This window comes from Peromyscus leucopus, chromosome 6 (genome assembly GCF_004664715.2).
Source record: "Peromyscus leucopus breed LL Stock chromosome 6, UCI_PerLeu_2.1, whole genome shotgun sequence".
Classification (NCBI taxonomy): Eukaryota; Metazoa; Chordata; class Mammalia; order Rodentia; family Cricetidae; genus Peromyscus; species Peromyscus leucopus.
The window spans coordinates 42,629,320-42,641,911 of NC_051068.1; the positions used below are offsets into that span (position 1 = coordinate 42,629,320).

At 41.3% G+C, this 12,592-nt stretch overlaps 1 protein-coding gene across 2 annotated transcripts in view; it reads left to right on the top strand.

Moving 5' to 3' along the window:
* Gmps (guanine monophosphate synthase) overlaps positions 1 to 12,592 on the top strand; it is a 69,079-nt gene that overhangs the window by 20,779 nt on the left and 35,708 nt on the right. For both annotated transcript variants that reach the window (XM_037206636.1, XM_028894528.2), the window contains exons 2-4: positions 642 to 823; positions 8,226 to 8,340; positions 11,493 to 11,590. In XM_037206636.1, the coding sequence (XP_037062531.1) occupies positions 642 to 823; positions 8,226 to 8,340; positions 11,493 to 11,590 (395 nt within the window). The remainder of the gene's footprint in view (positions 1 to 641; positions 824 to 8,225; positions 8,341 to 11,492; positions 11,591 to 12,592) is intronic.

The following is a 12,592-nucleotide window of genomic DNA, read 5'->3' on the forward strand; positions in this document are numbered from 1 at the left end:
ATGCTTCACAGAAGAATGAATGCTATGCCTATTGGGGCAACATCTAGAGGAGGCATAAGTAATAGGAATACCGGCATAACAGGCAGGAATCAGGATTTCTAGCAGAACAGGACTGTTTGCTGTTCCCCTCTTGATCGTGTACATAAAGCACATTAGCAAGAGTGACCACATCAGTCAGTTACTCATCTTCATGTGTCCATGTGTGGGCCTGTACCAACACCTTCCACTCAAAAGAACTTCTGAATCCATAGCTTGGAAAGGCAACGTTAAGTTAACAGGTTGCATTTCTGGGTGGTCTTGGAGCTAACAGTGAGTCCCTATTTTTTAAAAGGTGTAATTTAAAAAGAATTACTTTTATTTTGTGTATGTGAGGACACCGTGTACTGGCCTTGAACTAATAAAAACAAAGATCTGCCTGCTTCTGTCTTCTGAGTACTGAGATTAAAGGTGTGCCCCACCACCTCCCAGTCCAGAGGGTAGAAAATTTGTAGGAATTACTTCTCTCCTACTGTGTAGGCCTCAGAGATCCAACTCAGGTCCTCAGGCTTGGCTACAAGTCTTTTCCTGCTGAGCTATCTACCTTACTAGCCCTAAGTAATACAATTTTTATAAGTAAGAATTTCTGTTTGTTGTACTTGTAGCCAGAGAATGCCGGAGGAGACCTCAAGGATGGCTGTCAACACTACGAAGGAGCTGTTGTCATTCTGGATGCTGGGGCTCAGTATGGGAAGATCATCGACCGGAGAGTGCGGGAGCTCTTTGTACAGTCGGAAATCTTCCCCTTGGAAACACCAGCCTTCGCCATAAAGGAACAAGGATTTCGGTAGCCTTTGACTTTAGATTTTGGAATATTTTATGATTAGTTTACTTGAGCATTGTGGATTTTTCTGTAAAAACCCAATATGGTTTTTAAAGAAATTCCCTATAGCTTTGATTTGGAATTTTTTTTTTTTTTTTTTTTGGTTTTTCGAGACAGGGTTTCTCTGTGTAGTTTTGTGCCTTTCCTGGAACTCACTTGGTAGCCCAGGCTGGCCTCGAACTCACAGAGATCCGCCTGGCTCTGCCTCCCGAGTGCTGGGATTAAAGGTGTGCGCCACCATCGCCTGGCCCTGATTTGGAATTTAAAAGGAATAATTTATACTTTTAGTCAAAAAGATTACCTTGATGTCTTAATTTTTTTGTTTGTTTCAATGATGCTGGGGAGTTTACTTTGACTTTAATTATACAGCTAGTATGTTGTTTGAGTAGTTTATATTTGGTATGATTTGTGGGTCAGAGTTAGGTGTGGTTCTAGTAGTCATTTGTTCATTGACCCTATAGCATTTAGTCAAAAGAAATATGGACAAATAGTTGGGTAGAGTAGCTGAAAGGGAGGAAGTATTTATATAGGAAGTCCCTTTTGTTTCCAACCCTGAATAACTGGTTGCTAAAGGACAAAACCATTCCTACGTCAATTTGGGCTAATTCCAGTGGTTCATATCTCTTAACGGTCAAAACAGTCAAGTTAGGTGAGGCTTTTTGGTTCAGCAGCTATCTAACTATGGCTAATGCTCTGTCTTTTCCTGTGGATTAGTGCTAGATAGGTTTTTCCTAGAAGGGACTGCAGTGTCCATCCTTAATTGATTCTCAGACCTTTACAGTAGGTGAATTAAAACAAATAAAAACAAAGGACATGACTGCTCTTAGGTATGGTGGGAGAGAAAGTTTATTATAGATAAAAGGGAGAGCATATCCAGAGGCAGAGACATCTGGGAGAGTCCAGAGTGCATATGACCCTGAACCATGTGAGGAGAGTTGGGAGGGGGGAGAGGAAAGAGGAGCCACTGACCAAGAGGGGCAGCTGGGCCAAGAGAATGGCCAAGAAAGTAAAGAATAGACCAAAAGGGCAGATAATCAAAATGGCTTGGATCATGTAGGGAAGGGGGAGGGGAGGACACCAACCCAGCCCCTGGGCTAGAGAAGTTCAGGGTAGGGGCTCAGGTATGCCACCCATACCCTGTAACATGTAGGGACTGGGGGATGCCGGGAGAACCTGGTGGCCAGTGTCTGCTTTGATATGGTAAGTAGACACTGAAGCCATTTGTCTGGGGTTTGAGACCTAACACTAGGTATGCTATTTTTTTTTTTTTTTTTTTTTTTTTTTTTGGTTTTTCGAGACAGGGTTTCTCTGTGTAGCTTTGCGCCTTTCCTGGAACTCACTTGGTAGCCCAGGCTGGCCTCGAACTCACAGAGATCCGCCTGGCTCTGCCTCCCGAGTGCTGGGATTAAAGGCATGCGCCACCACCGCCCGGCAAGGTATGCTATTTTTCTCTTCAAATATGTTTTATTTTTCAAAATTATACTTTGTGTGTGTGTTTGTACATATACGTGTGAGCTTGAGGAAGTCAGAAGACAGTTTGTGGGGGTTGATTCTCCTGTTGCCACATTAGTATGACATGAGCTACAAAGCCTAGCTAGGTGTTTTTTGTTTTCTTTCTTTCTTTGAGACAGGACCTTTATGTAGTCCAGGCTGTCCTTGAACTTGGCATGTAACCCAAGGACAAGGTTTAACTCCTGACTCCTGCACAAGTGCTGAGATTATAGATGTGCTCCATCACTTCTAGTTTATGTGGTGCTGAGGATCAAGTTCAGGGCTTTGTAAATGCTAGACAAGTATTCTACCAGCTGAGCCACACGACCAACTTCCTGGTTCTCTCCCTCCATTCTTCCCTTCTGTCCTTCCTTCTACAGGCTCTCACTAGGTTCCCTGGCTAGCTTAGAACTGTGTAGTCTAAGTGACCTCCAGAGAGATCCTCCTGCCTCAGCTTTCCTTGTCCTGAAATGAAAGGCTTATGGCCCCAAGTCTAGCTGCCCCCCCCCCCCCCCCCCCCAGGAAAAAGACAGGTTCTCACCATGTAGTCCTGGCTAGCCTAGAGCTCTCTATGTAGACTAGGCTGGCCTTAAACTCATAGAGATCCACTTGACTCAGTTTTTTTCTTTTCTATTCTAAAATTTTAGATGAAGCTTTGTGCTATTCTCTGGGTTTAGAATACACTGTTTATTACTTATTTTAATTTTATGTTGAATGAGTGTTTTGACTGCATGTATGTAAGTGTACTGCATGTATGCCTGATGCCTACAGAGGCCAGAAGTGGGAGATGATCTCCTGGAACTGGAGATACAGATGGTAGTAAGCAACAATGTGGGTGCTGGTGTAGCTGGACATTTTTCTCTGTCCCGCCCTGGTCCTGAGGTCCCACAGCCACTTTAAAATAATCATTCAGAGACTTAATATTAATTACAAGCGGTGTGGTCTATGGCTCAGGCTTATTGCTAGTTAGCACTTAAATCTTAAATTAACCCATTTCTATTAATCTGTATTTTGCCACGTGGCTGTGGTGTTACTAGTCTGTTGGCATGTTGCTCCTTGGGTGGCTGGATGGTGTCTCCCAGAAGCTGCCCCTCTCCTGTCTCTGCTTGGATTTCCTGCCTGGCTCTGTCTTGCCTTGCCATAGGCCAAAGCAACTTTATTCATCAACCAATGAGAGTAACACATATTCACAGTGTACAGAATCCCACAGCATGCTGGCAAATGAACCATGTCTTTTGGAAGAACAGCAAGTGCTTTTAACCACTGAGCCATATCAGCAGCCTGTTAGTTTTCTTAAAAACAGTTTTTGTTTTTTATTTAAATTAAATAAAAAAGTGGTTAAAAGAATTCTTAAAGGCTTCTTATACATATTTACTATATTTTGAGACTTCTTGTTTTCTGAAGTAGAGGGCAATTTAAATTTAACTGTATGCTAGTCTTTTTTTTTTTTTTTTTTTTTCCGAGACAGGGTTTCTCTGTGTACTTTTGGTGTCTGTCCTGGATCTTACTCTGTAGACCAGGCTGGCCACGAACTCATAGGGATCCTTCTGGTATGCTAGTCTTACAGTACAGATTAAGTGCAGCTTGTTGGCCTGTTTGTTTATGGTGCTGGCATTGATTCAAGACATATACATGGAAGGCAATTGCTCTTCCATAGAGCTATGCATGTTGTTTGTGTGCATCGAGACAGTCTTATTCTGTAGGCTGCCCTGGCTTCCTGACTTGTGGAATGTATCTGCCTCAGTGTCCATGTTCAAGTGTGCTAGGACTGTGGGCATATACTACCATGCCTGTGTTGATGAGTTTCATCATCATACATGAGTGTCATTGTACTTTGTTCTACTTCTACTCCATTTCCCTCCCACTGACCCTTCTCTCTTCTCCATAAAGGGAGGTTTTCCTTCTGTATACCAGAGACCTCTGCTATACACTCAGCTTTTCAGTCTGTGGTCTAGGAAGATTTTCTCACCCTACACAGATTCTCTTCATCATATTCCCAGGGTAGCTAATGTAGGGCTGTCTTCCAAGTGTGTTGAGTGTGGGGAACAACTATAGTTTTGAGATCTGTTCAGACAGAGGATCTGTGTTTGTACCTTCAAGACCTCATGCATATCAATCACCCTGCTGGACAGCTGCAGCCGGGGGTCTCAAACCCCGCAGACTCAACAGCAGTGACTAGCAAGTGGCTTCAGGATTGGATCTACCTGCTGGCCTCTGGCTCCATTATCAGACTTCAGAGTTAACTCTCCGTTAGTGAGATGTGCTCCTGGCCATCCTTAAGTACTTTGCCCCTGGAGCCAGCCTACACCCTTTTTTGCTGTATGTTCTTGTTTCTGTGTTTTCTTCTGTTCTCCACAGTTGCCTCTCTGGGTCTTCTCTCAGACAAGGCTGTGGCAAGTCAAACGGAAGCTTTCTGACCTGTGTGGGTGTTTACTTACCTCAGTTCCCTGGTCTAGCTCAGTTGTGTATTCATTATTTATTGAGTGTGTGAGTTCGGGCATATGCTTACCACAGTGTGTGTGGAGGTCAGAAAAAAACTTAGAAGATACTTGGTTCTTTCCTTGGACTATGATGACAGAAGGAATTCAGGTCACCAGGCTTATACCGCAAGTTCTTATGGCCTTCCAGTAGTCATTTTTCCCCCCATGACAGGGTTTCTCTGTAGACCAGGCTGGTCTAAGAACTCAAAGATCCTGCCTGCCTCTGCCTTCAGAGTGCTAGGATTAAAGATGTGTGCCACCACCTATCAAGTTTTTGACAGGAGAAAAACTCAGTACTTTTTAAAAAAATATAATTCATTTTAATTTTATTTTCATTGGGGTTTTGCCTGCATGCATGTCTGTGAGGGTATCAGAAGCCCTGGAACTAGTTACATACAGGTGTGAGTTGCCGTGTGGGTACTGTGAATTGACCCTGGATCCTCTGGAAGAGCATCCATTGCTCTTAACCACTGTTCCAGCCCCGCAAACTCAGTATTTTTAAGCTACATCCTCAGTGTTGGTCTCTGAGAGTTCTTACTTGATCCCAAGGACCTTTACCTCATGACCCTCCTGCCTCTTTCTTTAGTGTTGGGGATTCAGGTATATACCACCTTATCTTCATTTACCTGTTTGCTACCAATGAACATCCTTTTATTTATTTTATGTGTATGGGTGCTTGCCCTGCATGTGTGTACCCACGTGCATCCCTAGTGCTCCTGCATCAGATCCCTTGGGACTGAAGTTACAGATGGTTGTCAGCCATAATGTGGGTACTGGGAATCAAACCTTGGTCCCTAGAAGAGCAGCCAGTGCTCTTAACTGCTGAGCCATCTCTCAAGTCCTCAGAACTGCTTGCTTGCTTGCTTGCTTGCTTTTTTTTGTATTGAAAATATTTTTTTTCATATAATAAATTCTGATCACAGTTTCCTCTTTTCCAGGTCCTCCGGCTTTCCCCGCCCCCAACTCCCATACCTTTCTCTTTCTCTCTCTTTAGGAAAAATAAAACATAAAATAATAATAATAAAAGAAACATAGAGACACATAGACACAAAAAAACCTCAAAATCCATAAAAACAAAATTGGAAACTATCATATACAAGCAAAAGACCAGTAAGGTTTTAAAAAACCCAAACAAAGCAATATGAGAATAAAAGAAAAACCAAAAAACAAACAAACAAAAAAAAAAAACAAACTAAAAATGCCACTGAGTTCATTTTGTACTGGCCATCTACTGCTGGGCTTGGGGCCTGTCCTTAAGTGTGGTTTGAATACCTAGTGAGACTCCAGTGGAGAAACTAAGTTTTCCTGTATAAGCAGTTGACAATTGGAGGCAGCTTCTTGGCTAGGGGTGAGAGATAATGTCCACTTTTCCTCAGCTCTGGGACCTGAGTGGGCTCTGTGCGTGCTCTCACAGCCGTTGTGAGTTCATATGTGTGGCAGTCCTGTTGTGTCTGGAAAACAGTTTCCTTGGTGTCATCCATCCCCTCTTGCAGTCTTTTTGCTAAGCCTCCTGAGGAGAGGTTTGATGGAGATGGAGATGTCCTGTTTTTGAATAGAGCTGACTTTCTTTTTTGCTTCCTTCTTTTTTTTTTTTTTTTTTTGTTTGTTTGTAGAAGTGGCATAGATATTTTATTACTGTGAGTTTTATTACTTTGATCCTTTCTGCTAGAAGTTCTATTTCACCATTGTTTTGTTCGTTTTTAGAGACATAATCTCATTATGTAGCTGTGACTATCCTGGAACTTAGTATGTAAACCATGCTGGCTTTGAAACTTCAGAAATCCACTTGCCTCTCACTGCTGGGATTAAAAACGTGTCACCACACCCAGCTTGACTGTTCTTTTAGTTAGTTTTGTATCATGAGAAACATGTTGACCACTTTTTGTTTATAACCTGTTATGTGCATGATGCATATACGTTGTAGCAAGCAAGCAACTTTCAAAATGACAAGGGTATTACAAGACTAAGAAAGTGTGGTTAACTAGAGTTAGTTACTGAAGCTTCTCGTAATTGCTTTAACTACTCCTGGAGTTTATCCTTTATTGAATCTGTCTTTTTTAAAATTTACTTTCTGTTTAACATGACTAAGATTCTTACAGCCTGAAGTTGTTTAACAGACTAAAATAGACAAATGAAGGATCCTGGGCACCGTGGTTATTGTTTTGTTAATAGGGTCTCACTGTGCAGCTCTAGTGTTTATCTAATAGAAGTGAATATGGAGCTGGCAGGTTGGTTCAGCAGGTAAAGGTGCTTCTGTTCAGTCCTGATGACCTGAATTCAGTACCTGGAACTCAAAATAAGGTGGAAGGAGAGAACTGACTAGGTAGGGCTAGCTTCTGGTTTCCTTAAGTACTGTGGTATTTGTGCCTCCTACCCCTGTCATGCACATGCACAAAATTCAAAATTCAAAAACAAAAATCTAAACATGATTGAGATCCTAGCGACCCTGATTGATAAGTGCTTGCTTCCCCTGCCCCTCCTCCTGTTGTGCCAGGACCTTTTATAAGCTGAGCAAGTACTCTGCCACTGGGCAAGCACTACCATTGAGGCATAGCTTAGGCTTTAGGTGTATCTCATAGAATTTTAGCTTTGTTAAGAGTTAGGTTACAGGTCTGTTCCCTAATGCTATCCCCAAATTTTTTTCTTCCAACCTTTGTATGTCATACACAGTACGGAAAATTTTTGTATACTTAGTCCCTAAGATGATTTTATACATTTGGTTCATAATGCCCTAGCTTACAGTTTGTTTTCCCCTGCTTTTTAGATAGGTGGTACTCCATAGGCCAGTTTGGCATCCAACCATGATCTTCCTGCATTAGCTTCTCAGGTGCTGGGAGTATAGACAAGCACAACTCTGCCTGCTTGTCTCTGATTGTAGCTGTTCAGAGTCATGCAGGAGTAAATGCTTAATGGTTAGCTTCTTGTGGCAGCATGTGCCTATTATCCCAGCACTCATGAAGTGGGGAGGTGGATGAAGTTCCATGTTGGCCTTGGCAACATAGTGACACTGTCTCAAAAACCCAAATCAAAACAACCCAAATAATAATAATTAAAGTCAGCTTTAGTTTTTTTTTTCCCCTTCCCTCTAAGGAAATATCTTTAAACATAAATTTCTCGTGATAGTCCCATTAAGTTTTTAGAGTGAACACTGAAGGCCAGATAAGCTGTGTCACTGGCTAGGTGAGGAATGTGGCCTCAGTTTGCACCTTTCCATTACTAATTCTATTCCGAAGTTAATATACTAATGTTTTGTTGCAAATTGTAACTTAGCTAAATTAGATGACAGCATTGGGTTAACCTTTAAGAACTGGACATATGGGGCAAAATTGGACAGATGTTGAAGATATTAAAGATTTACAGTTACATTCTATACTGACTCCTCTTTCAATCCACAGGGCTATTATCATATCTGGAGGACCTAATTCTGTGTATGCAGAGGATGCTCCCTGGTTTGATCCAGCAATATTTACCATTGGCAAGCCTGTTCTTGGAATTTGCTATGGCATGCAGGTACAGCTGCATTTTGAGTTTGAGAGTTTACTAAATGTTTTATTCTTATGATTTAAACTTTCTTTGTCTCTTTAAGATAATTGGGCATATTAATACAGTGTATTGATTGCTATACTATAGTGGAGTTGACCTTATAAGGAAACCTGTTTATAAGTAACTAAATTACTTAATAAACCACCATCCATCCATCTGTCTGCCTGCCTGTCTGTCTATCATCTGAGATAGGGTCTCACAGTTTTACTAAATAAGATCTAAGGGAATAGAAACATAAACCAGATAAAAATTTAAAAGTTCTCCCTATAGTTGTAAGCCAAAAGATTGTCACATTATAGCATTTAAACACTGTCTTACGTGATCGTTTGGAAATAGAGCTAGAAAGCATCCCTAAATAATGTATTACTATTAGTTGCACATTATAGCATTTAAACACTGTCTTACGTGATCGTTTGGAAATAGAGCTAGAAAGCATCCCTAAATAATGTATTACTATTAGTTGCATATTAGTATATTTTATGAGCCCCCTCTCCTTTCCCCTCCCTTTCTCCCTCTCTATCTTCCTTCCCTCTCTTTCATCTTGCTTAGGTACAGAACTTTTTGCTGCATAGTCCAAACTACCCACAAATGAGTAATCTTACTGAAGCCTGTTGAGTACTATAACATTTTCACTTAAAAAAGAATCCCCTCAGGCTGGGTGGCGGTGGTGCACGTCTTTAATCCCAGCACTCGGGAGGCAGAGCCAGGCAGATCTCTGAGTTTGAGGCCAGCCTTGTCTACAGAACGAGATCCAGGACAGGCACCAAAACTACATAGAGAACCCTGTCTCGACCCCCCCCCCCCCAAAAAAAAGAATCCTCTCATCCTTCCCCCATATTAGTAAGGGTTCTCTAGAGGAACAGAACATATATACATATAGAGAACACACACACACACACACACACACACACACACACACACACACACACACGCACACACACACGCACATATATATATATATATATATATATATATATAGAGAGAGAGAGAGAGAGAGAGAGAGAGAGAGAGAAAGAGAGAATCTACTGGAGTGGCTTATAGGCTATGGTCCAGCTAATCCAACAATGGCTGTCTCCCAATGGAAAGTCTGAGAATCCAATGGTTGTTCAGTCCATGAGGCTGGATGTCTCAGCTGGACTTCAGTGTACATCAGAATCCCAAAGGAGTAGGCTCTAACACCAATGAATCAATAGTAGAAGTGAGCAGGCAAAGACAGAAGTTTCTTGCTTGTCCTTTATGTTGGGTGCCAGGAGAAGGTGGGACCCAGATTTTGTGTGCGCATGTGTGGGAGAGTTCTTCAACGTCAATTGATTGGGATTTAAGGTGGGTGTAATGTGTATATGTAATCTCATGATTACATCTCAGTCTTATGGTTAGGAAGATGACTTTTCATTTAGCTATATAATTTTGATATATAGAAAATATACTAGGATATTCTTCATAGCAAGATCTATTGGCCCACAAGGCTGTAGGCACTTAAAGCCTGCTTTGTTCCTTTTCCTCAGACTAACAAAAATAACAATCTTGCCTCAGTCTGACACAAACTGCACACATTTTAATTCAGTTTTACTTCGGAGCAAGTTCAAGCTAGACTAAAGGCTTTTGTAAATAGATCCTTAGTTTAAAACTTGACAGTTATGCACAAGGTCAGAGTTGTAGATGTCTTACCAAGGTTATTAACACAAAACACCTTAAGAAAAGCCTGCCAATTCTTTGCTTGCTAAGTTTGCTGATAAAAAGCAATGTCTCGGGCTGGAGAGATGGCTCAGAGGTTAAGAGCGCCTGTTGTTGTTGTTCTTCCAGAGGTCCTGCATTCAATTCCCAGCAACCACATGGTGGCTCACAGCCATCTGTAATGAGATATGGCTCCCTCTTCTGGCCTGAAGGGATACATGCAGGCAGAACACTGTATACATAATAAATAAATAAATTAAAAAAAAAAAAAAGCTATGTCTCAGGACTTTTCTGGGGAAGCTTAGAAGCAGCATTCCTGGGGAAGGCATACATGATTCATAAGGAATTTTCCATCAATCCAATATCCTCAAATTGTAGAAATATTAAAAGGCTCTGAAGTATGCAACGGGTGGAGATGAAAACCAAAGGTGGCATGGCAGCCATCATGTGGCTCAGCTTTGCTGGATCTTTGTCAAGCAGCTGTGCTGGCCTTATGACTTCTGCCATTCCATTCAGATATGACTGTGACAAGTATACATACCATAGCAGCCGGCCAGTTTTGAGGTTTATACATATTTGTCCTTTATATTATTATTACCCACCCCCACCCCCCATTATGGTTTCTCTGGATAACAGCCCTGGCAATCCTGAAACTTGTTTTGTAGACCAGGCTGGCCTCAAACCCACAGAGATCCACCTTCCTCTGACTCTGTAGAGTGCTGGTTTTAAAGGTGTCCTCCCCCATGCCCAAATGCCCTTATATTCAACACAAGACTTTCAATGCATTGCCTTTATCTAATGTCTAGTTTTACCTCTTGTCTGTCACTTTCTAATTCAACCATTCAGATTTGTTTTATCAAAATGGATCATATATTTTTCCTTCATGCCTGTTAGACATTTTTATAGAACTCCTGTTTTGCTGCTGCAGTTCTTACCTGCTATGGCTTTTTAAATCTCTGAGTGCCTTTGCAAGTGCTTTCAAATTAAATTCTGACTTGAGGGAAATTTCTCTTTTTTCTTTTTTGAGATGGGGGTCTCACTATATAGCTATATGGCTGTCTTGGAGCTCAACTATGTAAACCAAGTATGGTTTGAACCTATTGAACTTCACCTGCCTCTGCCTCCAAAGTTCTGGGATTAAAGATGTGCTTCTACACCTGGCTGAAATTTCTTTTTAATGTGAATTAAAGTATAACAAATGGAAAGTCTGTCAGTGTTTAATAGAAATTAACCTCAGGTCAAATTCCTTGCCAAATTTAGTTATAAATTCATGCCTCTTAATAATTTTATATATAGTAATTATAGTTACTTACATTTATTAAATACTTATTTACTTTGATGCATTCATGGTACAAGCAAAAAATTTTGAAAGCAAAGGATATAAATATTTTTATCATAAAAACTTTTTGAGCCACTAACACATTCATTTACACTTTCTTCAACAGATGATGAATAAGGTTTTTGGAGGCACTGTGCATAAAAAAAGTGTTAGAGAAGATGGAGTTTTCAATATTACTATGGATAATACGTGCTCAATATTCAGGTATTATTTTTTAATTACATTTATTTAATTTTGTGTCCACTCATACTGATATGCCGTGGCGTGTGTGTGTGTGTGTGTGTGTGTGTGTGAGAGAACAGCTTGTGGGAGTTGGTTTTTGCCTTCCTTGGGCTTGTTAGCAGATGCCTTTACCAGCTCACCTATCTTGCCAATCCCATATATTTTATTAATAAACATGTATATTAAATTTTTTTTGTTATTCTATTTGTGTGTGTGCGTGTGTGTGCGCGCGCGCATGCGTGTGCACATGGGCGTGTGTGGTGGTCAGGATAACTGGGAGTTGGTTCTCTACTTCCACCATGTGGGTTACAGGGGTCACCCACTTCCTCTTCATAATATTTTTGCACCAGCGCCCCACCTTGTCTGCTGGATTGTGCTTATTTCTAGGTGTTTTTGTGAACAGTTAGGCAATATGAATATTTTTTTAGAAAGATACAATCACTATATATAATTATTTCTAATTAATATAAGAGATTATAGGATTTTTTTATTAAATTTTTTCATTTTTTTATATACCAACCACAGCTTCCTTTCCTTCCTCACTTCCTGTTCCCTCCCCCAACCTCCCATCTTCCACCCCATCCACTCTTCCATTCAGAAAGGATAAGGCCTCCCATGGGAGTCAACAAAGCATCACATATCAAGTTAAGGCAGGACCAAGCTCTTCCCCCTGCATCAAGGCTGGGCAAGGCTTCCCAGCATGGGGAATAGATTCTAAAAAGCCAGCTCATACACCAGGGACAGGTCCTGATCCCACTGCTAGAGGCCCCACAAACAGACCAAGCTACACAGCTGTCACCCACATGCAGAAGGCCTAAGTCAGTCCCATGCAGGCTCCCTAGCTGTAGGTTCAGAGTCCATGAGCTCCCACTAGCTCAGGTCAGCTGTCTCTGTGGGTTCCCTTGTCATTATTTTGACCAACCCCTTCCTTCCTCCTTCAACTGGACTCCTAGAGCTTGGCCCAGTGCTTGGCTGTAGATCTCT